The sequence below is a fragment of the Callionymus lyra genome, chromosome 13 (genome assembly GCF_982586985.1).
Source record: "Callionymus lyra chromosome 13, fCalLyr1.hap1.1, whole genome shotgun sequence".
NCBI classification, from domain to species: domain Eukaryota; kingdom Metazoa; phylum Chordata; class Actinopteri; order Syngnathiformes; family Callionymidae; genus Callionymus; species Callionymus lyra.
The window spans coordinates 3709652-3736819 of record NC_141830.1 but is presented as its reverse complement, the minus strand read 5'-3'; the positions used below and the strand labels follow the sequence as shown (position 1 = coordinate 3736819).

Below are 27168 nucleotides of genomic sequence, written 5' to 3'. Positions count from 1 at the left end.
AAAACTCTGTGCAATCATCATCTAAAGCTGTTTGAGGATCTGGCTTCATTTTTAGCTTCATGTAGGAAAGATTTATATTTTATACTTGTTTGAGGACGAAACCCAATAAAGTTTTGATGAAAAGATGAAGTTGTGTGTTTTCATCGTTTCATGTATTTGTGTATTTGTGTATTTGTGTGTGTTCCTCTAACGCTGAAAATAGAATCTAAACATGAGAACAGAGAGTTGACGACAATGGGACCAAATCGGAAACAACGTGATCGACCGTCCAGGGAGGTGACGAGGATTCTTGGAGGTTCGCTCGACGAATGAACCGAACCCTGACATTAACGACCGCTTTGTTTTGACCACGATGTCGTTTTTTCTCAGTCGGACGACGTAGATCGACACGAAAAGAAGATTTAAAGACGACATTTTCGTTTATATAAACAAATAGGAAATTCTATCGAGTCGATACTTTTCCAGTTGAATCCATTTCAATGTTTGTCAACATTGTTGTGAATCATATTATGAATGTTTTAGTTTCTTTCTAAATATAAAAACTCAACATTAAATTAATTTTTATCAAGGTACTGATCAATTCCACAGGCATAGAAAGTCCAACATAAAATGATCATTGTATACATTAGAAGTAATGTTTATTTAAACTTCTTTTTTTTTAAATGCAATAATTGTTAAAATCATAGTCTTGGTTATAAAGTGTTAAAATACGGATTTTTGCTCTTAAACCTGCAGTTTTCTTTGCAGGAGCCAAGGTCTCTTCAGGTAAGTTCCCTTACAGTTTATTATTAATTTGCCTTTTTTCTTGTATTTATAAAACTCTGCAAACCTTCAAGTAAAAGACAATAGAGAGAAAGAGTTAAAATACTTTTTTAAGTATAAAGTTAAAACATTTTAGCTTAAATGCCTTGAGTTTGTTGCCAAAATGTTCATTTATAACTGGATCACAATTAAATAAGACACTTATTTATGATTGAGGTGTCAATGACAACCTTGTTGGTCACGTGTGTAACATAAAACGACTTTTCACTGATGTTTATTTTTACTTTTTATTTGATTTTTTTACTACAAAATAAGAGTCTTCACTTCCTTTGACTGAGTTATGTCAAACGACGATTCTTTCTGGATGGGTTTGACTTAAGTGGTAGATACAAATAACACATTATGAGATAAACGTTAAAGGGAAACACATTTGAAACATTAAACAAACATTTTAGTAATAGTTTACATCGTGTATTACAAGGCGGAACATTTTTCTTAGCGGAACTAAATTCAGTAGCGCGTGTGTTCGGTCGAGCACAGAAAACGGTTGCACGCTCGCTGTAAACAAACATGTCTTTCTGACCAAACATCAAATCTTGGTCCACGATGGAAGTTCTAGGAAGTACGTTTGACGACACTTTGTTTTCGGGAACTAAAGACCGCAGTCGTTCGTCTCTGTCTTCGTACGAAGCAAAAATCTGTGAGCCTGAGGTGAGAGAAAGAGAAACAAAAATGGTGGATCCATCATTTAAAAAAACACGAAACAAATGATCACGTTCTTGTCTTTTCTCAAGTCATACAATGAAAAAAATGATCCTTTGAATGTTCGTGTCTGCAGTGGTTTTGTCAAGATTCGTCTCTGGACACCGAGGACTCGCTGGAGCAGCAGAAGGTTTTCAAGTTTCGAGGAGACTTGGCTGTGAGGAGAGAGGAGTACCAGGTGAGTCCTGATGACGTCACAGGGTCACTCGTGTTTGTCTCACATCTCTGTCACTGTTTCGATCCATAAAACAACAGTTTAATACAAATAATACTAATGTTCCACAGCAGGGCGTGAGCGCCTACAGCCGGTGTCTGCAGCTGCTTCCTGTCAGTAACCTGTGCACCAGGAGGGACGTCCTGGAGGGTCTCGCTCGATGCTTCGCCAAACTGGGGCAGAAGGAAGGAGCTCTGGACTGTGTGGAGCTGCTGGTGAGTCTCACCTGACGTGTGTTACCTGGAGGTGGTCGTGACGCGAAGGTGGAAACGATGATCTGTGACGGAACTTTAACGCTTGTTTCTTTGTTCTCGCCTTAAATGAACCAAAACATTTTTCTTTTACTTCCATGTCAGGAAGCAACTGAAGAAGAAACAAAACATCTGAACGTGTATCAGTGTCTTCAGGATTTAAATGAATCCAACATTTCAAACGTTTTTTAATTGAAACCTTTAATTTAAAATAATGTCTATATTGTAAGGTTTTATTTGTTGTTGGGTTTGGTAGAACTTTATTGATCCCTCAGGAAATTGAAAGGGAAATTGTTTTTTGTTGATGAAGCTTCATGAAACAGTGTCATTATCTTCAGAGTCCACTAGATGGTAGTGATGTGTTGATGAAGCTTCATGAAACAGTGTCATTATCTTCAGAGTCCACTAGATGGTAGTGATGTGTTGATGAAGCTTCATGAAACAGTGTCATTATCTTCAGAGTCCACTAGATGGTAGTGATGTGTTGATGAAGCTTCATGAAACAGTGTCATTATCTTCAGAGTCCACTAGATGGTAGTGATGTGTTGATGAAGCTTCACGAAACAGTGTCATTATCTTCAGAGTCCACTAGATGGTAGTGATGTGTTGATGAAGCTTCATGAAACAGTGTCATTATCTTCAGAGTCCACTAGATGGTAGTGATGTGTTGATGAAGCTTCATGAAACCGTGTCATTACCTTCAGAGTCCACTAGATGGTAGTGATGTGTTGATGAAGCTTCATGAAACAGTGTCATTATCTTCAGAGTCCACTAGATGGTAGTGATGTGTTGATGAAGCTTCATGAAACAGTGTCATTATCTTCAGAGTCCACTAGATGGTAGTGATGTGTTGATAAAGCTTCATGAAACAGTGTCATTATCTTCAGAGTCCACTAGATGGTAGTGATGTGTTGATGAAGCTTCATGAAACAGTGTCATTATCTTCAGAGTCCACTAGATGGTAGTGATGTGTTGATGAAGCTTCATGAAACAGTGTCATTACCTTCAGAGTCCACTAGATGGTAGTGATGTGTTGATGAAGCTTCATGAAACAGTGTCATTATCTTCAGAGTCCACTAGATGGTAGTGATGTGTTGATGAAGCTTCATGAAACAGTGTCATTATCTTCAGAGTCCACTAGATGGTAGTGATGTGTTGATGAAGCTTCACGAAACAGTGTCATTACCTTCAGAGTCCACTAGATGGTAGTGATGTGTTGATGAAGCTTCATGAAACAGTGTCATTATCTTCAGAGTCCACTAGATGGTAGTGATGTGTTGATGAAGCTTCATGAAACAGTGTCATTATCTTCAGAGTCCACTAGATGGTAGTGATGTGTTGATGAAGCTTCACGAAACAGTGTCATTATCTTCAGAGTCCACTAGATGGTAGTGATGTGTTGATGAAGCTTCATGAAACAGTGTCATTATCTTCAGAGTCCACTAGATGGTAGTGATGTGTTGATGAAGCTTCATGAAACAGTGTCATTATCTTCAGAGTCCACTAGATGGTAGTGATGCGTTGATGAAGCTTCATGAAACAGTGTCATTATCTTCAGAGTCCACTAGATGGTAGTGATGTGTTGATGAAGCTTCATGAAACAGTGTCATTATCTTCAGAGTCCACTAGATGGTAGTGATGTGTTGATGAAGCTTCACGAAACAGTGTCATTATCTTCAGAGTCCACTAGATGGTAGTGATGTGTTGATGAAGCTTCATGAAACAGTGTCATTATCTTCAGGGTCCACTAGATGGTAGTGATGTGTTGATGAAGCTTCATGAAACAGTGTCATTACCTTCAGAGTCCACTAGATGGTAGTGATGTGTTGATGAAGCTTCACGAAACAGTGTCATTATCTTCAGAGTCCACTAGATGGTAGTGATGTGTTGATGAAGCTTCATGAAACAGTGTCATTACCTTCAGAGTCCACTAGATGGTAGTGATGTGTTGATGAAGCTTCATGAAACAGTGTCATTATCTTCAGAGTCCACTAGAGGGTAGTGACGTGTTGATGAAGCTTCATGAAACAGTGTCATTATCTTCAGAGTCCACTAGATGGTAGTGATGCGTTGATGAAGCTTCATGAAACAGTGTCATTATCTTCAGAGTCCACTAGATGGTAGTGATGTGTTGATGAAGCTTCATGAAACAGTGTCATTATCTTCAGAGTCCACTAGATGGTAGTGATGTGTTGATGAAGCTTCACGAAACAGTGTCATTATCTTCAGAGTCCACTAGATGGTAGTGATGTGTTGATGAAGCTTCATGAAACAGTGTCATTATCTTCAGAGTCCACTAGATGGTAGTGATGTGTTGATGAAGCTTCATGAAACAGTGTCATTACCTTCAGAGTCCACTAGATGGTAGTGATGTGTTGATGAAGCTTCACGAAACAGTGTCATTATCTTCAGAGTCCACTAGATGGTAGTGATGTGTTGATGAAGCTTCATGAAACAGTGTCATTACCTTCAGAGTCCACTAGATGGTAGTGATGTGTTGATGAAGCTTCATGAAACAGTGTCATTATCTTCAGAGTCCACTAGATGGTAGTGATGTGTTGATGAAGCTTCATGAAACAGTGTCATTATCTTCAGAGTCCACTAGATGGTAGTGATGCGTTGATGAAGCTTCATGAAACAGTGTCGCCTTAAATGAACCAAAACAGTTTTTTTTCCAATGAGACACAACAATACAGCAATTATTCATAAATGAAATAAAAATAAAATAAGAACAAGAACAAAGATGATATTATCGAATAATTCTATTGAATCATGTGTAGATTTAATGGTTGGATTTGTTTGTTCTTTGAATCATTTAATGATTATATTTTGTTTACACATATTCAAATTCCAATAATTCAAAAATAAATGTTTAAAAATGTCGGTCACTTGTGCCACTAAAACCATTCAATTAAATGATTTTAAAATGAAAAAAATCCATAAAAAAATAAACATTTGAAAAGGAATCATTCAATACTTGATGTACTTGTTGTACTTGATGTACTTGATGTACTTGTTGTACTTGATGTATCTGATGTACTTCTCATATTATCTTTCCAGAGCAAAGAAGCCACGAACACGAGTCACCTGACCAGCCTCCTGCTGCTTCAGGTAAACAATTACAATTTAATTGAATATATACTGTATTTAGTGATTAATTATTAACATGTGATTGTTTTTATTTACTTATTCTACTCTGTACTGACAACAACAACAACAACAACGACACAACCCCTGATGTTCAAATCATTATCTTCACGTCAGGTCACCGTCAGTGGACACTTCGACGACCTCTGCTCCCAGATGTCGTCGCTGCAGCAGCTGTGCAGCCTCTTGCCCTTTAACCCCTGGCACTGGAACAGTCTGGGCTGCGTGTGTGTGAAGCTGCTGCAGACGCCACAGGTGTCAGGTGAGCGATAGTGTAGTAACAAGTATATATATGTGTAGTATTGTTGAGTACTTGACTCTGGTGTTGTGATAGTGTAGTAACAAGTATATTTGTGTAGTATTGTCCAGTACTTGACTCTGGTGTTGTGATAGTGTAGTAACAAGTATATTTGTGTAGTATTGTCCAGTACTTGACTCTGGTGTTGTGATAGTGTAGTAACAAGTATATATATGTGTAGTATTGTCCAGTACTTGACTCTGGTGTTGTGATAGTGTAGTAACAAGTATATTTGTGTAGTATTGTCCAGTACTTGACTCTGGTGTTGTGATAGTGTAGTAACAAGTATATATGTGTAGTATTGTCCAGTACTTGACTCTAGTGTTGTGATAGTGTAGTAACAAGTATATATGTGTAGTATTGTCCAGTATTTGACTCTGGTGTTGTGATAGTGTAGTAACAAGTATATATGTGTAGTATTGTCCAGTACTTGACTCTGGTGTTGTGATAGTGTAGTAACAAGTATATTTGTGTAGTATTGTCCAGTACTTGACTCTAGTGTTGTGATAGTGTAGTAACAAGTATATATGTGTAGTATTGTCCAGTATTTGACTCTGGTGTTGTGATAGTGTAGTAACAAGTATATATGTGTAGTATTGTCCAGTACTTGACTCTGGTGTTGTGATAGTGTAGTAACAAGTATATTTGTGTAGTATTGTCCAGTATTTGAATCTGGTGTTGTGATAGTGTAGTAACAAGTATATATGTGTAGTATTGTCCAGTACTTGACTCTGGTGTTGTGATAGTGTAGTAACAAGTATATATGTGTAGTATTGTCCAGTATTTGACTCTGGTGTTGTGATAGTGTAGTAACAAGTATATATGTGTAGTATTGTCCAGTACTTGACTCTGGTGTTGTGATAGTGTAGTAACAAGTATATATGTGTAGTATTGTCCAGTACTTGACTCTGGTGTTGTGAAAGTGTAGTAACAAGTATATATGTGTAGTATTGTCCAGTACTTGACTCTGGTGTTGTGATAGTGTAGTAACAAGTATATATTTGTAGTATTGTCCAGTACTTGACTCTGGTGTTGTGATAGTGTAGTAACAAGTATATATGTGTAGTATTGTCCAGTACTTGACTCTGGTGTTGTGATAGTGTAGTAACAAGTATATATGTGTAGTATTGTCCAGTATTTGACTCTGGTGTTGTGATAGTGTAGTAACAAGTATATATGTGTAGTATTGTCCAGTACTTGACTCTGATGTTGTGATAGTGTAGTAACAAGTATATATGTGTAGTATTGTCCAGTACTTGACTCTGGTGTTGTGATAGTGTAGTAACAAGTATATATGTGTAGTATTGTCCAGTACTTGACTCTGGTGTTGTGATAGTGTAGTAACAAGTACATATGTGTAGTATTGTCCAGTACTTGACTCTGGTGTTGTGATAGTGTAGTAACAAGTATATATGTGTAGTATTGTCCAGTATTTGACTCTGGTGTTGTGATAGTGTAGTAACAAGTATATATGTGTAGTATTGTCCAGTATTTGACTCTGGTGTTGTGATAGTGTAGTAACAAGTATATATGTGTAGTATTGTCCAGTACTTGACTCTGGTGTTGTGATAGTGTAGTAACAAGTATATATGTGTAGTATTGTTGAGTACTTGACTCTGGTGTTGTGATAGTGTAGTAACAAGTATATATATGTGTAGTATTGTTGAGTACTTCACTCTGGTGTTGTGATAGTGTAGTAACAAGTATATGTGTGTAGTATTGTCCAGTACTTGACTCTGGTGTTGTGATAGTGTAGTAACAAGTATATATGTGTAGTATTGTCCAGTACTTGACTCTGGTGTTGTGATAGTGTAGTAACAAGTATATATGTGTAGTATTGTCGAGTACTTGACTCTGGTGTTGTGATAGTGTAGTAACAAGTATATATGTGTAGTATTGTCCAGTATTTGACTCTGGTGTTATGATAGTGTAGTAACAAGTATATATGTGTAGTATTGTCCAGTACTTGACTCTAGTGTTGTGATAGTGTAGTAACAAGTATATATGTGTAGTATTGTTGAGTACTTGACTCTGGTGTTGTGATAGTGTAGTAACAAGTATATATGTGTAGTATTGTCCAGTACTTGACTCTGGTGTTGTGATAGTGTAGTAACAAGTATATATGTGTAGTATTGTCCAGTACTTGACTCTGGTGTTGTGATAGTGTAGTAACAAGTATATTTGTGTAGTATTGTCCAGTACTTGACTCTAGTGTTGTGATAGTGTAGTAACAAGTATATATGTGTAGTATTGTCCAGTACTTGACTCTGGTGTTGTGATAGTGTAGTAACACGTATATATGTGTAGTATTGTCCAGTACTTGACTCTGGTGTTGTGATAGTGTAGTAACAAGTATATATATGTGTAGTATTGTCCAGTACTTGACTCTGGTGTTGTGATAGTGTAGTAACAAGCATATATGTGTAGTATTGTCCAGTACTTGACTCTGGTGTTGTGATAGTGTAGCAACAAGTATATATGTGTAGTATTGTCCAGTACTTGACTCTGGTGTTGTGCTAGTGTAGTAACAAGTATATATGTGTAGTATTGTTGAATACTTGACTCTGGTGTTGTGATAGTGTAGTAACAAGTATATATGTATATATATATATATGTGTAGTATTGTCCAGTACTTGACTCTGGTGTTGTGATAGTGTAGTAACAAGTATATATGTATATATATATATGTGTAGTATTGTCCAGTACATACATATTAATGTAAATATAAAACATAAGAGAACCATAATAAAAATAAACATATAATTACTAAACCTGGAAATAATAAGAAAACAATATTGATAGTGATACTAAAAATATTCTCACACGTAGTCACTACACAAAACTGCATGTATTGATTATAAACTCATGTTAAACCATGTGTGTGTGTAAAAAAAAAAAAAACTACAGTAACAGGTTTTTCTAAATATATTTACTGTGATTGAAGCAGTGACGTGTGAACCAGGAGCTGAACCTTCAGAGGATCACGTGCAGGAACTGGACCAGAACCAGGTCTGGCTCAAAGCCTGCATGTGTTTCATCAGGACCAGGTGCAGCAGATTTTGATCAATGATTTTATGTTTGTTTCCGTGACAACCGTCGTGACCTTTGACCTCAGGCTCCTGCTGAAGGTCCTGCAGCAGCAACAGTCGTCGTTCGTGCTGCAGCGAAGTCTTGGTGTCCTGCAGACTTCGGACGAAGCTCTTCGGCTCCTGAGACCCCGAGGGTCTTCTGTGCAGGCGCTGACGCAGGTGAGACCCCTCGGACCTCCGCCCCCCCCCCCCCCCCCCCCCCGCAGACGCGTGACCCCTGACCCTCTCCGCAGCTGCTGTCCGAGGACCTGGTCCTGGACAAGATGAGGACGGACTCTCAGGACGGAGAGCTGCTGGTCAACGTGTGCCTGCAGAGCTTCGGCGAGCGCTGGTGGAAGAAGGTACTGCAGTCTGGACTGCTGGACTCGGATGGACCCGGAGTTGAACTCTGACCTCCTCGAGGTGTGGGGTCACGTGACTTCTCTCTTCAGAGAAGACGACGTTTGTTTCAGAGAAAGATTCCACGTGTTGTTTTTATGAAGGACGACTGTTTTATTTTGAAAAACCTCCTGACATTTATTTTCTACTTTGAATCAGAAGAATCGGATTATTTTACACACACACACACACACACACACACACACACACACACACACACACACACACACACACACACACACACACACACACACACACACAATAAAGACTTGAATACACATAAATGCATAAACACAAACATGTACACACATTAACACAAACATGTACACACATAAACATAAACATGTACACACATTAACACAAACATGTACACACAAAAACATAAACATGTACACACATAAACACCAACATTTACACACATAAACAAAAACATGTACACGCATAAACTCAAACATGTACACACAAACACAAACATGTACAAACATAAACTCAAACATGTACACACATAAACACAAACATGTACACGCATAAACACCAACATTTACACACATTAACACAAACACGTACACACATTAACACAAACATGTACACACATTAACACCAACATTTACACACATAAACACCAACATGTACACACATTAACACAAACACGTACACACATTAACACAAACATGTACACACATTAACACCAACATTTACACACATAAACATGTACACACATAAACACAAACATGTACACACATTAACACAAACATGTACACACATTAACACATAAACACAAACATGTACACACATAAACACCAACATTTACACACATAAACACCAACATTTACACGCATAAACACAAACATGTACACATATTAACACAAACATGTACACACATTAACACAAACATGTACACACATTAACACCAACATTTACACACATAAACATGTACACACATAAACACAAACATGTACACACATTAACACAAACATGTACACACATTAACACAAACATGTACACACATTAACACCAACATTTACACACATAAACATGTACACACATAAACATAAACACCAACATTTACACACATAAACATTTACACACATTAACACAAACATGTACACACATTAACATAACATGTACACACATAAACACAAACATGTACACACATAAACTCAAACATGTACACACATAAACACAAACATGTACACACATGAACACAAACATGTACACACATGAACACAAACATGTACACACATTAACACCAACATTTACACACATAAACACCAACATTTACACGCATAAACACAAACATGTACACACATTAACACAAACATGTACACACATTAACACAAACATGTACACACATAAACACAAACATGTACACACACAAACATGTACACACATTAACACAAACATGTACACACATTAACACAAACATGTACACACATTAACACAAACATGTACACACATAAACATGTACACACATTAACACAAACATGTACACACATAAACACCAACATTTACACACATAAACATGTACACACATAAACACCAACATTTACACACATAAACACAAAGATGTACACACATTAACACCAACATTTACACACATAAACATGTACACACATAAACACAAACATTTACACACATAAACACCAACATTTACACACATAAACATGTACACACATAAACACAAACATGTACACACATAAACACAAACATGTACACACATAAACACAAACATGTACACACATTAACATGTACACACACAAACACAAACATGTACACACATTAACATGTACACACATAAACACAAACATGTACACACATTAACATGTACACACATAAACACAAACATGTACACACATAAACACAAACATGTACACACATAAACACAAACATGTACACACATAAACATGTACACACATAAACACAAACATGTACACACATAAACACAAACATGTACACACATAAACACAAACATGTACACACATAAACACAAACATGTACACACATAAACATGTACACACATAAACACAAACATGTACACACACAAACACAAACATGTACACACATTAACATGTACACACATAAACACAAACATGTACACACATTAACATGTACACACATAAACACAAACATGTACACACATAAACACAAACATGTACACACATAAACACAAACATGTACACACATAAACATGTACACACATAAACACAAACATGTACACACACAAACACAAACATGTACACACATAAACACAAATGTATGTATTTTTTCATATAATTAAATGTGATTATTTTCTGCTTGAAATCATGTTATTTTGAAAGTATTTCTTATTGACTCAACATTAAATTTGACTCAAATCTTAAAATCCACGTTCAGTCGTTTCGTCGAAGTGAGAAAAACAAGCTCCGTCGTCACGGCAACTCATGTTTCCGAGGACACAACAAACAAAGGCGTCCGTCAAGATTCCAGAGACGTGGATCTGATACTGTGGATCTGATACTGTGGATCTGATACTGTGGATCTGATACTGTGGATCTGATACTGTGGATCTGATACTGTGGATCTGATTCTGTGATAGTTTTGTTTGTTTAACTTTTGTCTCCAACGCACTGAAACCTGAGATGTTTCCACAAAACACGTAAACACACTTTAGTAGTTCAGCAAGTGAACGCCTCATGTGACCCTGAACGCCTCATGTGACCCTGAACGCCTCATGTGTCCGTGAACGCCTCATGTGACCCTGAACGCCTCATGTGTCCCTGAACGCCTCATGTGTCCGTGAACGCCTCATGTGTCCGTGAACGCCTCATGTGTCCGTGAACGCCTCATGTGTCCCTGAACGCCTCATGTGTCCGTGAACGCCTCATGTGTCCCTGAACGCCTCATGTGACCATGAACGCCTCATGTGTCCATGAACGCCTCATGTGACCCTGAACGCCTCATGTGACGTGAACGCCTCATGTGTCCGTGAACGCCTCATGTGACGTGAACGCCTCATGTGACCATGAACGCCTCATGTGACCGTGAACGCCTCATGTGACCGTGAACGCCTCATGTGACCCTGAACGCCTCATGTGACCGTGAACGCCTCATGTGACCGTGAACGCCTCATGTGACCGTGAACGCCTCATGTGACCCTGAACGCCTCATGTGACCGTGAACGCCTCATGTGACCGTGAACGCCTCATGTGACCGTGAACGCCTCATGTGACCATGAACGCCTCATGTGACGTGAACGCCTCATGTGACCATGAACGCCTCATGTGACGTGAACGCCTCATGTGACCATGAACGCCTCATGTGACCATGAACGCCTCATGTGACGTGAACGCCTCATGTGACCATGAACGCCTCATGTGACCGTGAACGCCTCATGTGACCGTGAACGCCTCATGTGACCGTGAACGCCTCATGTGACCGTGAACGCCTCATGTGACCATGAACGCCTCATGTGACGTGAACGCCTCATGTGACCATGAACGCCTCATGTGACGTGAACGCCTCATGTGACCATGAACGCCTCATGTGACCGTGAACGCCTCATGTGACCGTGAACGCCTCATGTGACCGTGAACGCCTCATGTGACCATGAACGCCTCATGTGACGTGAACGCCTCATGTGACCATGAACGCCTCATGTGACCGTGAACGCCTCATGTGACCGTGAACGCCTCATGTGACCATGAACGCCTCATGTGACGTGAACGCCTCATGTGACCGTGAACGCCTCATGTGACCGTGAACGCCTCATGTGACCATGAACGCCTCATGTGACGTGAACGCCTCATGTGACCATGAACGCCTCATGTGACCGTGAACACCTCATGTGACGTGAACGCCTCATGTGACCATGAACACCTCATGTGACCGTGAACGCCTCATGTGACCGTGAACGCCTCATGTGACCGTGAACGCCTCATGTGACCATGAACGCCTCATGTGACGTGAACGCCTCATGTGACCATGAACGCCTCATGTGACCGTGAACGCCTCATGTGACCGTGAACGCCTCATGTGACCGTGAACGCCTCATGTGACCATGAACGCCTCATGTGACGTGAACGCCTCATGTGACCATGAACGCCTCATGTGACGTGAACGCCTCATGTGACCATGAACGCCTCATGTGACCATGAACGCCTCATGTGACCATGAACGCCTCATGTGACGTGAACGCCTCATGTGACCATGAACGCCTCATGTGACGTGAACGCCTCATGTGACGTGAACGCCTCATGTGACCATGAACGCCTCATGTGACCGTGAACGCCTCATGTGACCATGAACGCCTCATGTGACGTGAACGCCTCATGTGACCATGAACGCCTCATGTGACCGTGAACGCCTCATGTGACCATGAACGCCTCATGTGACGTGAACGCCTCATGTGACCATGAACGCCTCATGTGACGTGAACGCCTCATGTGACGTGAACGCCTCATGTGACCATGAACGCCTCATGTGACGTGAACGCCTCATGTGACCATGAACGCCTCATGTGACCGTGAACGCCTCATGTGACCGTGAACGCCTCATGTGACCGTGAACGCCTCATGTGACCATGAACGCCTCATGTGTCCGTGAACGCCTCATGTGACCGTGAACGCCTCATGTGTCCGTGAACGCCTCATGTGACCGTGAACGCCTCATGTGACCATGAACGCCTCATGTGTCCGTGAACGCCTCATGTGACCATGAACGCCTCATGTGACGTGAACGCTTCATGTGTCCGTGAACGCCTCATGTGTCCGTGAACGCCTCATGTGACCATGAACGCCTCATGTGTCCGTGAACGCCTCATGTGTCCGTGAACGCCTCATGTGTCCGTGAACGCCTCATGTGTCCGTGAACGCCTCATGTGTCCGTGAACGCCTCATGTGACCGTGAACGCCTCATGTGTCCGTGAACGCCTCATGTGTCCGTGAACGCCTCATGTGACGTGAACGCCTCATGTGTCCGTGAACGCCTCATGTGACGTGAACGCCTCATGTGTCCGTGAACGCCTCATGTGTCCGTGAACGCCTCATGTGACGTGAACGCCTCATGTGTCCGTGAACGCCTCATGTGTCCGTGAACGCCTCATGTGACGTGAACGCCTCATGTGTCCGTGAACGCCTCATGTGACGTGAACGCCTCATGTGACGTGAACGCCTCATGTGACCGTGAACGCCTCATGTGACCGTGAACGCCTCATGTGACCATGAACACCTCATGTGACCATGAACACCTCATGTGACCATGAACACCTCATGTGACCATGAACACCTCATGTGACCATGAACACCTCATGTGACCATGAACACCTCATGTGACCATGAACGCCTCATGTGACCATGAACACCTCATGTGACCATGAACACCTCATGTGACCGTGAACACCTCATGTGACCGTGAACACCTCATGTGACCCTGAACGCCTCATGTGTCCGTGAACACCTCATGTGACCATGAACGCCTCATGTGACCATGAACGCCTCATGTGTCCGTGAACGCCTCATGTGTCCATGAACGCCTCATGTGTCCATGAACGCCTCATGTGACCATGAACGTCTCATGTGACCATGAACGCCTCATGTGACCATGAACGCCTCATGTGTCCGTGAACGCCTCACGTGTCCGTGAACGCCTCATGTGTCCGTGAACGCCTCATGTGTCCTTGAACACCTCACGTGTCCGTGAACGCCTCACGTGACCCTGAACGCCTCATGTGTCCATGAACGCCTCATGTGACCCTGAACGCCTCATGTGTCCATGAACGCCTCATGTGTCCGTGAACACCTCATGTGACCATGAACACCTCATGTGACCGTGAACACCTCATGTGACCCTGAACGCCTCATGTGACCATGAACGCCTCATGTGTCCGTGAACACCTCATGTGACCATGAACACCTCATGTGACCGTGAACACCTCATGTGACCCTGAACGCCTCATGTGTCCGTGAACACCTCATGTGACCATGAACACCTCATGTGACCATGAACGCCTCACGTGTCCGTGAACGCCTCATGTGTCCGTGAACGCCTCATGTGTCCTTGAACACCTCACGTGTCCGTGAACGCCTCACGTGACCCTGAACGCCTCATGTGTCCATGAACGCCTCATGTGACCCTGAACGCCTCATGTGTCCATGAACGCCTCATGTGTCCGTGAACGCCTCATGTGACCCTGAAAGCCTCATGTGACCCTGAACGCCTCATGTGACCATGAACGCCTCATGTTCAGGATTACAGGAGCATTATTCTCCTCCCAGCTGGTCCTCGCTGACCCACAATCCTCCCCTTATTTGACGCACACTGTTGTCATCGTTTACACGTTTCATTGTGTGTCCGTGTGAGAAAGTTTCTCTGGCAGAGGAAACTACTTCACTGTGTCGTGTCACTCGATACGTTCACTTAAACAGAGAATAGAAATCAGATCTGGTTTGAAGACGTTTTACTTCAAGTGAGAACAACACAGAGTTGACATGTCTGAAGCACAGAGCTGTTAGTTCGCTGTTATATCTTCTATTTATAATAAAGTTTTCCAGCAACACAAGCTTGAATTCGTTTTCATCCTCAGTAAAAACCACACCCTTATTAAAAGTATTGAATAGTAAATCGCTCAAAAAGGTTTAAAACTAAATTAAAGATCTGTAGTTTAAATATTGAGCAAATTACAGCCTTTTAAAAGTTGCAAGTTCTCAACGTTTTTGGCCTTTTTTTTTTATCCCTTAACAGCTTCTTCATCCTTTATCGGAATCTGTCGCCGAAAAAGTCCATACAAGGTTGTTAAAGGAACAATTTGATGTGATTCGTCATCGTTGTTTAAAGCGTTTAGTCAGTTTTTTAATCTCATATAATTGAGTTTGATTCGTTTTAATGGAATAATTGATTTCAGAAAATGTATTTTTTTTTTATTTTGTGTAATATTTTAATGTCACTATTTCAAAAATCTTTTTTTCTAAATTCAAAACTCTTTAAATCAAAGTCTTTTGAATGAAATCTCAAAATGTCGGTGTGATAGAGTCACCAGACACAACCAATGGAGCTCGAGCTACTGATCGATGGTCTCACCATACTGTCGCACGATTGGCTGAAAGTTGGATCAAGTTGCTCTGATCTGATGTCACTGAAGTGTCAACAGTTACATAATGGAGCTTTAATAATGGTCGCTGTTTTCGTGACTGTTTTTACTTTACTTCTAGTTGGAGTGGAGAGGGGGAGCGAAAGAGAGGAGGAGGAGGAGGAGGGAGAGAAAAGGCAGGAGGAGGAGGGAGAAAATGAGGAGGAGGAGGGAGAGAAAAGGCAGGTGGAGGGGGGATAAAAGAGGAGGAGGAGGAGGAGGGAGAGAAAGAGGAGGAGGAGGAAGAGAAAAGGCAGGTGGAGGGGGGAGGAAAGAGGAGGAGGAGGAGGAGGGAGAGAAAGAGGAGGAGGAGGGAGAGAAAAGGCAGGAGGAGGGGGGAGAAAAGAGGAGGAGGTAGAAAAAGAGGAGGAGGAGGAAGAGAAAAGGCAGGAGGAGGAGGGAGAAAAAGAGGAGGAGGAGGGAGAGAAAAGGCAGGTGGAGGGGGGATAAAAGAGGAGGAGGGGGAGGAGGGAGAGAAAGAGGAGGAGGAGGAAGAGAAAAGGCAGGTGGAGGGGGGAGAAAAGAGGAGGAGGCAGAAAAAGAGGAGGAGGAGGAAGAGAAAAGGCAGGAGGAGGGGGGAGAAAAGAGGAGGAGGTAGAAAAAGAGGAGGAGGAGGAAGAGAAAAGGCAGGAGGAGGAGGGAGAAAGGAGGAGGAGGAGGAGGAGGGGGGAGAAAAGAGGAGGAGGTAGAAAAAGAGGAGGAGGAGGAGGAGGAAGAGAAAAGGCAGGAGGAGGGGGGAGAAAAGAGGAGGAGGAGGAGGAGGAAGAGAAAAGGCAGGAGGAGGAGGGAGAAAATGAGGAGGAGGAGGGAGAGAAAAGGCAGGAGGAGGAGGGAGAAAAGAGGAGGAGGAGGAGGAGGGAGAGAAAGAGGAGGAGGAGGAAGAGAAAAGGCAGGTGGAGGGGGGAGAAAAGAGGAGGAGGAGGTGGAGGGAGAGAAAGAGGAGGAGGAGGAAGAGAAAAGGCAGGAGGAGGGGGGAGAAAAGAGGAGGAGGTAGAAAAAGAGGAGGAAGAGAAAAGGCAGGAGGAGGAGGGAGAAAATGAGGAGGAGGAGGGAGAGAAAGGGCAGGAGGAGGAGGGAGAAAAGAGGAGGAGGAGGAGGAGGGAGAGAAAGAGGAGGAGGAGGAAGAGAAAGGGCAGGTGGAGGGGGGAGAAAAGAGGAGGAGGAGGAGGAGGGTGAGAAAGAGGAGGAAGAGAAAAGGCAGGAGGAGGGGGGAGAAAAGAGGAGGAGGAGGAGGAGGGAGAGAAAGAGGAGGAGGAGGAAGAGAAAAGGCAGGAGGAGGGGGGAGAAAAGAGGAGGAGGAGGGAGAGAAAAAGGAGGAGGAGAAATAGAAAAGGCAGGAGGAGGAGGGAGAGAAAGAGGAGGAGGAGGAAGAGAAAAGGCAGGAGGAGGGGGGAGAAAAGAGGAGGAGGAGGAGGGAGAGAAAGAGGAGGAGGAGGAATAGAAAAGGCAGGAGGAGGGGGGAGAAAAGAGGAGGAGGTAGAAAAAGAGGAGAAGGAGGAAGAGAAAAGGCAGGAGGAGGAGGGAGAAAAGAGGGGGAGGAGGAGGGAGAGAAAGAGGAGGAGGAGGAAGAGAAAAGGCAGGAGGAGGGGGGAGAAAAGAGGAGGAGGAGGAAGAGAAAAGGCAGGAGGAGGGGGGAGAAAAGAGGAGGAGGAGGAGGGATAGAAAGAGGAGGAGGAGGAATAGAAAAGGCAGGAGGAGGGGGGAGAAAAGAGGAGGAGGTAGAAAAAGAGGAGGAGGAGGAAGAGAAAAGGCAGGAGGAGGGGGGAGAAAAGAGGAGGAGGTAGAACAAGAGGAGGAGGAGGAAGAGAAAAGGCAGGAGGAGGAGGGAGAAAAGAGGAGGAGGAGGAGGAGGAGGGAGAGAAAGAGGAGGAGGAGGAAGAGAAAAGGCAGGAGGAGGGGGAGAAAAGAGGAGGAGGTAAAAAAAGAGGAGGAGGAGGAAGAGAAAAGGCAGGAGGAGGGGGGAGAAAAGGGGAGGAGGAGGAGGAGGGGGGAGAGAAAGAGGAGAAGGAGGAAGAGAAAAGGCAGGAGGAGGGGGAGAAAAGAGGAGGAGGTAGAAAAAGAGGAGGAGGAGGAAGAGAAAAGGCAGGAGGAGGGGGGAGAAAAGAGGAGGAGGAGGAGGAGGGGGGAGAGAAAGAGGAGGAGGAGGAAGAGAAAAGGCAGGAGGAGGGGGGAGAAAAGAGGAGGAGGTAGAAAAAGAGGAGGAGGAGGAAGAGAAAGGCAGGAGGAGGGGGGAGAAAAGAGGAGGAGGAGGAGGAGGGAGAGAAAGAGGAGGAGGAGGAAGAGAAAAGGCAGGAGGAGGGGGGAGAAAAGAGGAGGAGGAGGAGGAGGAGGAAGAGAAAGAGGAGGAGGAGGAAGAGAAAAGGCAGGAGGAGGGGGAGAAAAGAGGAGGAGGGAGAGAAAGAGGAGGAGGAGGAAGAGAAAAGGCAGGAGGAGGGGGGAGAAAAGAGGAGGAGGAGGAGGGAGAGAAAGAGGAGGAGGAGGAATAGAAAAGGCAGGAGGAGGGGGGAGAAAAGAGGAGGAGGGAGAGAAAGAGGAGGAGGAGGAAGAGAAAAGGCAGGAGGAGGGGGGAGAAAAGAGGAGGAGGAGGTAGAAAAAGAGGAGGAGGAGGGAGAGAAAAGTCAGGGAGAGGAGGATCAGCAACAGTAGACTTTCTGTCTGCAGCTCAGACTCTGAGCAGCAACATGTCGACGTACATGAAGTATGAAGGCCTTCCTCTGTCGCCGCACATACACAAGATGGAACACTTGGAATATGCTCAGAACTTCAGTGTGAAGGACAGCGACGTGTTTGCTGTGACTTATCCTAAATCAGGTGTGTCTTTTGTGTGTACATCTACACAACACCAGTGTGTGTCTTTATTCCTCTCTTGTGTGTGTCTATACATCTACACAACACCAGTGTGTGTCTTTATTTCTCTCTTGTGTGTGTCTATACATCTACACAACACCAGTGTGTGTCTTTATTTCTCTCTTGTGTGTGTCTACACATCTACACAACACCAGTGTGTGTCTTTATTTCTCTCTTGTGTGTGTCTATACATCTACACAAAACAAGTGTGTGTCTTTATTTCTCTCTTGTGTGTGTCTACACATCCTAACAACACAAGTGTGTGTCTTTAGTTCTCTCTTGTGTGTCTATACATCTACACAACACCAGTGTGTGTCTTTATTTCTCTCTTGTGTGTGTCTATACATCTACACAACACCAGTGTGTATCTTTATTTCCCTCTTGTGTGTGTCGATATATCCTCTCAACACAAGTGTGTGTCTTTATTTCTCTCTTGTGTGTGTCCTTACATCCTTTCAACACAACTGTGTGTCTTTATTTCTCTCTTGTGTGTGTCCTTACATCCTTTCAACACAAATGTGTGTCTTTATTTCTCTCTTGTGTGTGTCCATACATCCTTTCAACACAAATGTGTGTCTTTATTTCTCTCTTGTGTGTGTCTACACATCTACACAACACCAGTGTGTGTCTTTATTTCCCTCTTGTGTGTGTCCATACATCCTTTCAACACAAGTGAGTGTCTTTATTTCTCTCTTGTGTGTGTCAATATATCCTCTCAACACAAGTGTGTGTCTTTTATTTTCAAGCCATATTCTTAAACATGTAATTATTCGGGATTAAATCTCTTATTTCTATTTCGAAAGGTTGATTTAAATAATACATTTTAATTGAATTCGAAAAATATTTGTTCCCGCAAAATTCAATAAATTAAATCTATTAATTAAAAACAAACTAACCAACATTTTTATATTATATTATTATTATTTATAAATAAACTTTTTCTCTATAGATGTTGGAATTAAAATAACAAAGTATGTTTAAAAATATTCATTTATTCTTTTCAATGATTAAATAAAAAAATCAATTTCCACGTTTTTAATAAAGAATCAATTGAATGATTATTAGAAAAATAATACAACGTTCAGAAAAAATCCGCCTTATTTTAAAAGAACTTAAGAAAGATTTTTAAAACGTTCCATTAGTTCAATGGTCCGAGTCTCGACACGTCGTCACATGACTCGAGTCAACAGCTAGTTGGGCTTCAATGGACCGATGATGTCATCGTCGAGGTTCAAAGTTCAACATGTCGGATCACGTCCGTGACCATCGGATCCGAAGCGGCAGCTCCTCTCACGACAGAGACGTCTCTTCTCGACAGGAACCGTCTGGATGCAGCAGATCCTCCCTCTGGTCCTCAACGGCGGAGACTTGACCCCCGTCCAGACCATCCCCAACTGGGACCGGGTCCCGTGGCTGGAGGACGGGCGCCTGAGGGCCGTGGTGGACCAGCTCCCGTGCCCTCGAGCGATGGCCACTCACTTCCACCACCGCATGATGCCTCCGTCCTTCTTCTCCTCCCGAGCCAAGGTGCGTCTCAGAACCCCCGGCCTCGGACCAGGAGCCTCCTTCACCTCCTGACCGTCTCGCCCCCCCCGACAGGTGGTCTACGTGATGAGGAACCCGAAAGACATCGTGGTCTCCTCCTTCCACTTCCACAAGATCGCCGCCTTCCTGGAGGATCCCGGAACCTTCGAGGAGTTCTTGGACAAGTTCCTGGACGGGAAAGGTCAGAAGCAGAATGATTACGTCAGAAGAAAATGTTTTAAAAATGGTCACATGATCAGTTTTGTTCGGGAAATGGACCGAACACGTCAAGAGCTGGAAACACACGGACCTCGGAGACCGAATCCTCTTCGTCACGTATGAAGAAATGATCGAAGTAAGAAAGTTGAGATGAAGGTCATGGATTTGTTTTCTTAGTTATCTCTTCATGTTCATTTTTGTGTTGCAACTAAACTTCCGGCCTCTAGATGGCAGCAGTCGTTACGTCCTTCACAGCTAAAGGAACAATAATATGAGATCCTGGCGATGACTGAGGACGAGAGGATACAGTGAGTCCAGCAGCTTTTAGAGCTGATGTTTGGACATATTGTTGTTTGAAAACAAACATCAGCTTTAAAAGCTGCTGGACTCACTGTATCCTCTCGTCCTCAGTCATCACTGGGATCTTATTTTATTCTACTTTTCGTGAAAAACATAGTATGATATTTAAGTGTATCGGTATTTTCTTACACCTTTATTCTCAGTAACAAATTAGTGAAGTTCAAAAGTGAGATAATAACAAAATAAAGTTTGTTTTCATTTCTCCTCCAGGATCTTCCTGCAGTTGTACGAAAGTTGTCTAATTTCCTGGGCAAGAATCTGAGCGAAGACGTCGTTCAGAAAATCGTGGAAAACTGCTCTTTCCAGTCAATGAAGGACAACAAAATGTCAAACCTAAGCCTGGTTCCTAAATCCTTCATCAACCAGGAGGAGAGTGCATTCCTGAGGAAAGGTGAGGCATCGTCTGTAGTGTTGATGAAGCTTCATGAAACAGTGTCATTATCTTCAGAGTCCACTAGATGGTAGTGATGTGTTGATGAAGCTTCATGAAACAGTGTCATTATCTTCAGAGTCCACTAGATGGTAGTGATGTGTTGATGAAGCTTCATGAAACAGTGTCATTATCTTCAGAGTCCACTAGATGGTAGTGATGTGTCGTTGAAGCTTCATGAAACAGTGTCATTATCTTCAGCGTCCACTAGATGGTAGTGATGTGTTGATGAAGCTTCATGAAACAGTGTCATTATCTTCAGAGTCCACTAGATGGTAGTGATGTGTTGATGAAGCTTCATGAAACAGTGTCATTATCTTCAGAGTCCACTAGCTGGTAGTGATGTGTTGATGAAGCTTCATGAAACAGTATCATTATCTTCAGAGTCCACTAGATGGTAGTTATGTGTTGATGAAGCTTCATGAAACAGTGTCATTATCTTCAGAGTCCACTAGATGGTAGTGATGTGTTGATGAAGCTTCATGAAACAGTGTCATTATCTTCAGAGTCCACTAGATGGTAGTGATGTGTCGTTGAAGCTTCATGAAACAGTGTCATTATCTACAGAGTCCACTAGATGGTAGTGATGTGTCGTTGAAGCTTCATGAAACAGTGTCATTATCTTCAGCGTCCACTAGATGGTAGTGATGTGTTGATGAAGCTTCATGAAACAGTGTCATTATCTTCAGAGTCCACTAGATGGTAGTGATGTGTTGATGAAGCTTCATGAAACAGTATCATTATCTTCAGAGTCCACTAGATGGTAGTGATGTGTTGATGAAGCTTCATGAAACAGTGTCATTATCTTCAGAGTCCACTAGATGGTAGTGATGTGTTGATGAAGCTTCATGAAACACTGTCATTATCTTCAGAGTCCACTAGATGGTAGTGATGTGTTGATGAAGCTTCATGAAACACTGTCATTATCTTCAGAGTCCACTAGATGGTAGTGATGTGTTGATCAAGCTTCATGAAACAGTGTCATTATCTTCAGAGTCCACTAGATGGTAGTGATGTGTTGATGAAGCTTCATGAAACAGTATCATTATCTTCAGAGTCCACTAGATGGTAGTGATGTGTCGATGAAGCTTCATGAAACACTGTCATTATCTTCAGAGTCCACTAGATGGTAGTGATGTGCCGATGAAACTTCATGAAACAGTGTCATTATCTTCAGAGTCCACTAGATGGTAGTGATGTGTTGATGAAACTTCATGAAACACTGTCATTATCTTCAGAGTCCACTAGATGGTAGTGATGTGTCGATGAAGCTTCATGAAACAGTGTCATTATCTTCAGAGTCCACTAGATGGTAGTGATGTGTTGATGAAGCTTCATGAAACAGTGTCATTATCTTCAGAGTCCACTAGATGGTAGTGATGTGTCGATGAAGCTTCATGAAACAGTGTCATTATCTTCAGCGTCCACTAGATGGTAGTGATGTGTTGATGAAGCTTCATGAAACAGTGTCATTATCTTCAGCGTCCACTAGATGGTAGTGATGTGTTGATGAAGCTTCATGAAACACTGTCATTATCTTCAGAGTCCACTAGATGGTAGTGATGTGTTGATGAAGCTTCATGAAACACTGTCATTATCTTCAGAGTCCACTAGATGGTAGTAATGTGTTGATGAAGCTTCATGAAACAGTGTCATTATCTTCAGAGTCCACTAGATGGTAGTGATGTGTTGATGAAGCTTCATGAAACAGTGTCATTATCTTCAGAGTCCACTAGATGGTAGTGATGTGTCGATGAAGCTTCATGAAACAGTGTCATTATCTTCAGACTCCACTAGATGATAGTGATGTGTTGATGAAGCTTCATGAAACAGTGTCATTATCTTCAGAGTCCACTAGATGGTAGTGATGTGTTGATGAAGCTTCATGAAACAGTGTCATTATCTTCAGAGTCCACTAGATGATAGTGATGTGTTGATGAAGCTTCATGAAACAGTGTCATTATCTTCAGAGTCCACTAGATGGTAGTGATGTGTTGATGAAGCTTCATGAAACAGTATCATTATCTTCAGAGTCCACTAGATGGTAGTAATGTGTCGATGAAAAGAAAATCACTGTTTCATTAAAAAATCTTCTTCTCTCAGGGATCGCAGGCGACTGGAAGAATCACTTCAACAGTGAACAACTGACTCGCTTCTCCTCCTTCATCAAAAAAGAGCTGGAAGGAGAAAACTTCTCTCTTCCCTGGACAATATAGTGACCTCGTGACCTCGTGACCTCGTCGGATCACGTCAAACGTCTGTGATTGACAGGAGCAGATCCAAACTTTTAACTAATCATCACAACATTTTAGGTTCACGTATGATTATTATTATTATGATTATTAAGTATGTTTATCATTGTTTTTGTACTTGTTTTTAAATATATAGACTATGATTTATTAAAAATATTAAATCAAACTGGGGTTTTTCTACGAACTATATGGTTTATATTCAAATCTTTCACACACACACACACATACGCAGTTATACAAAGACACAATCACACACATGCACGCATACAACCTGTGTGAACACCTTCATGTGTGTAGTTGTGTAATCCACTAAATGTTAAAAATCATACTTTTTTTTCAGTAAAACTTCTATTCCTAAAAAATGGATCGGACTCGCTCTTTGCCGGCAGCTCTTCAATAGCTCCGGGAAAGACGGTCCAGTACTATAGAGTATCGCTATATTTAAAGGAAAGTTTCCTGTCCAGGGGGACGTCTCTTCCGGGGCAGTGGTTCTTTCAAGTTCGGTCATGTCTCGGATCACCTGGAGAGTAACTTCCTTGCTTACCTGTTGCGTGGGCAAATTCCTTTGTCTTCCAGCCCCACTTTTTTGGGTGTGTTCTGCTTTGCTCTTTGTTTAACGCCCACAGGTGTGAACTGAGCAGACGGACAGATGTTAAAGTAACCCCTGTCATGACTCTAAGTCTGCTCCAGGCTTGTCTTGAAACAGTGTGTCAGTCTGGAGTGAAATGTTGGCTGTGAATGTGTAGTCAAACGTTTAAGCTCTTTGATGAAGCGAGTAATTTATACTTTATATTTTGATTTTCTTTTAGCATTAATTTAAGTATGGCGTATACGTATAGTGTATAATAATTTTGAATCCAACAACATGGACGTCACATGATTTTCGTTCAGAAACATTGATTAAAAAAATATGATCCGATGTCGTGTCTGAAACAAACAGTATGAAGTGAACGATACACTTATGTATTAATGATTAATTGATTAATGATGAATGATTAATTATGATCTAGGATCGATTGATCTGGTCTGATCGTCTCAAAAACAGAAACTTAGAATTACACACACAAACTTGTTTTACGCACGCACACCTTTCAGAAAGTTGTATTACCCCATAGTATACGTATATATATATATATATATATATATATATATATATATAAAAATTCAATTAAGCTTCATGCAACAGTGTCATTATCTTCAGAGTCCACTAGATGGTAGTGATGTGTTGATGAAGCTTCATGAAACACTGTCATTATTTTCAGAGTCCACTAGATGGTAGTGATGTGTTGATGAAGCTTCATGAAACAGTATCATTATCTTCAGAGTCCACTAGATGGTAGTTATGTGTTGATGAAGCTTCATGAAACAGTGTCATTATCTTCAGAGTCCACTAGATGGTAGTGATGTGTTGATTAAGCTTCATGAAACAGTGTCATTATCTTCAGAGTCCACTAGATGGTAGTGATGTGTTGATGAAGCTTCATGAAACAGTGTCATTATCTTCAGAGTCCACTAGATGGTAGTGATGTGTTGATGAAGCTTCATGAAACAGTGTCATTATGTTCAGAGTCCACTAGATGGTAGTGTTGTGTTGATGAAGCTTCATGAAACAGTGTCATTATCTTCAGAGTCCACTAGATGGTAGTGATGTGTCGATGAAGCTTCATGAAACAGTGTCATTATCTACAGAGTCCACTAGATGGTAGTGATGTGTTGATGAAGCTTCATGAAACAGTGTCATTATCTTCATATATATATATATAAATTCAATTAAGTAAATAAATTCAATTAAGTAAATTCAATTAAGTAAATAAGTAAAATATAGCAAATAAAGACACTAAAGTTGATGAAATCACACTATAACAGAATACAACAATTAAAATTAAATAAACCAATTTTGGTAAATTAGTTATTGTATAAATAGTGTAGAATATTTGACTATATTTCTTTAAACCTTCCAGAACTCAAGATGAATTGCTAAACGTCTCAAACTACATGTTGTATTGATATATGTTACATAAAAATTCAGTTGAATTAAGTTATTATTTCGATTATAAATCATTTATTCAAATCATTCATATTTCCGTCACCACTTAAAAGAAAATCCCAAGGACAACAGCTACACCTACTGGCGACTCGTGCACACTGCATAGAAAACTTCACGTCTGTTTTATTTTTCTATCGAAACAGTTTAATCTCGCGGAATAAACTCACTTTCTAGAGTCTGAAGTAAACAGTTTGTTTTTATTGTTTAAGATAAACATCTGTGAAACAATTATCTTAAAGTTATTTTCTACTAAAATAACTTAAGTTCAACTTCAACCAGCTGTTGATTCCAACTTAATGATTCTTAGTTTTGTATAAACAAGATGAAACATTAATTTGTGTTTCTCTCCAACACTGTGTTGAACAAACAAGATGAAACCTTAATTTGTGTTTCTCTCCAAAACTGTGTTGAACAAACAAGATGAAACATTCATTTGTGTTTCTCTCCAACACTGTGTTGAACAAACAAGATGAAACATTAATTTGTGTTTCTCTCCAACACTGTGTTGAACAAACAAGATGAAACATTAATTTGTGTTTCTCTCCAACACTGTGTTGAACAAACAAGATGAAACCTTAATTTGTGTTTCTCTCCAAAACTGTGTTGAACAAACAAGATTAAACATTCATTTGTGTTTCTCTCCAACACTGTGTTGAACAAACAAGATGAAACATTAATTTGTGTTTCTCTCCAACACTGTGTTGAACAAACAAGATGAAACATTCATTTGTGTTTCTCTCCAACACTGCGTTGAACAAACAAGATGAAACATTCATTTGTGTTTCTCTCCAACACTGCGTTGAACAAACAAGATGAAACATTCATTTGTGTTTCTCTCCAACACTGCGTTGAACAAACAAGATGAAACATTCATTTGTGTTTCTCTCCAACACTGTGTTGAACAAACAAGATGAAACATTCATTTGTGTTTCTCTCCAACACTGTGTTGAACAAACAAGATGAAACATTCATTTGTGTTTCTCTCCAACACTGTGTTGAACAAACAAGATGAAACCTTCATTTGTGTTTCTCTCCAACACTGTGTTGAACAAACAAGATGAAACCTTCATTTGTGTTTCTCTCCAACACTGTGTTGAACAAACAAGATGAAACCTTCATTTGTGTTTCTCTCCAACACTGTGTTGAACAAACAAGATCAAACATTAATTTGTGTTTCTCTCCAACACTGTGTTGAACAAACAAGATGAAACATTCATTTGTGTTTTTCTCCAACACTGTGTTGAACAAACAAGATGATACATTCATTTGTGTTTCTCTCCAACACTGTGTTGAACAAACAAGATGAAACCTTAATTTGTGTTTCTCTCCAACACTGTGTTGAACAAACAAGATGAAACATTCATTTGTGTTTCTCTCCAACTCTGTGTTGAACAAACAAGATGAAACATTAATTTGTGTTTCTCTCTAACACTGTGTTGAACAAACAAGATGAAACATTCATTTGTGTTTCTCTCTAACACTGTGT

At 41.4% G+C, this 27168-nt stretch overlaps 2 protein-coding genes across 5 annotated transcripts; both read left to right on the top strand.

Moving 5' to 3' along the window:
• Positions 1-1312: 1312 nt before the first annotated feature.
• Positions 1313-9185, top strand: c13h8orf76 (chromosome 13 C8orf76 homolog). 4 transcript variants are annotated; one of them, XM_087806443.1, is made up of 8 exons: positions 1313-1473; positions 1601-1702; positions 1810-1953; positions 5050-5100; positions 5254-5398; positions 8382-8443; positions 8550-8682; positions 8757-9185. In XM_087806443.1, exons 1-8 carry the CDS (start codon positions 1369-1371, stop codon positions 8906-8908), a joined length of 894 nt encoding a protein of 297 aa, XP_087662569.1. In that variant the 5' UTR covers positions 1313-1368; the 3' UTR covers positions 8909-9185. The 4 variants fall into 4 exon arrangements, with proteins under 4 accessions (XP_087662569.1, XP_087662567.1, XP_087662568.1 ...); XM_087806441.1 differs by having other exon boundaries at positions 8382-8481; XM_087806442.1 differs by having other exon boundaries at positions 8379-8443.
• Positions 9186-18608: 9423 nt separating this feature from the next.
• LOC148066983 (sulfotransferase 2B1-like) lies at positions 18609-23801 on the top strand. Its single transcript, XM_087805428.1, has 6 exons — positions 18609-18814; positions 20169-20377; positions 20450-20576; positions 20635-20729; positions 21164-21344; positions 23487-23801. The coding sequence occupies exons 1-6, from the start codon at positions 18685-18687 to the stop codon at positions 23597-23599; spliced, it is 855 nt and encodes a 284-aa protein (XP_087661554.1). The 5' UTR covers positions 18609-18684; the 3' UTR covers positions 23600-23801.
• Positions 23802-27168: the final 3367 nt, after the last annotated feature.

Coding starts and splice junctions, on each gene's coding strand:
- c13h8orf76 (XM_087806440.1), top strand. CDS start 1,369: ATGGAAGTTCTAGGAAGTACGTTTGACGACACTTTGTTTTCGGGAACT. Junction 5,101..5,253: donor CCAGCCTCCTGCTGCTTCAG/GTAAACAATTAC, acceptor TCTTCACGTCAG/GTCACCGTCAGTGGACACTT. Junction 8,482..8,549: donor ATGTGTTTCATCAGGACCAG/GTGCAGCAGATT, acceptor CTTTGACCTCAG/GCTCCTGCTGAAGGTCCTGC.
- LOC148066983 (XM_087805428.1), top strand. CDS start 18,685: ATGTCGACGTACATGAAGTATGAAGGCCTTCCTCTGTCGCCGCACATA. Junction 20,378..20,449: donor TCTTCTCCTCCCGAGCCAAG/GTGCGTCTCAGA, acceptor CCCCCCCGACAG/GTGGTCTACGTGATGAGGAA. Junction 20,730..21,163: donor CGTATGAAGAAATGATCGAA/GTAAGAAAGTTG, acceptor TTTCTCCTCCAG/GATCTTCCTGCAGTTGTACG.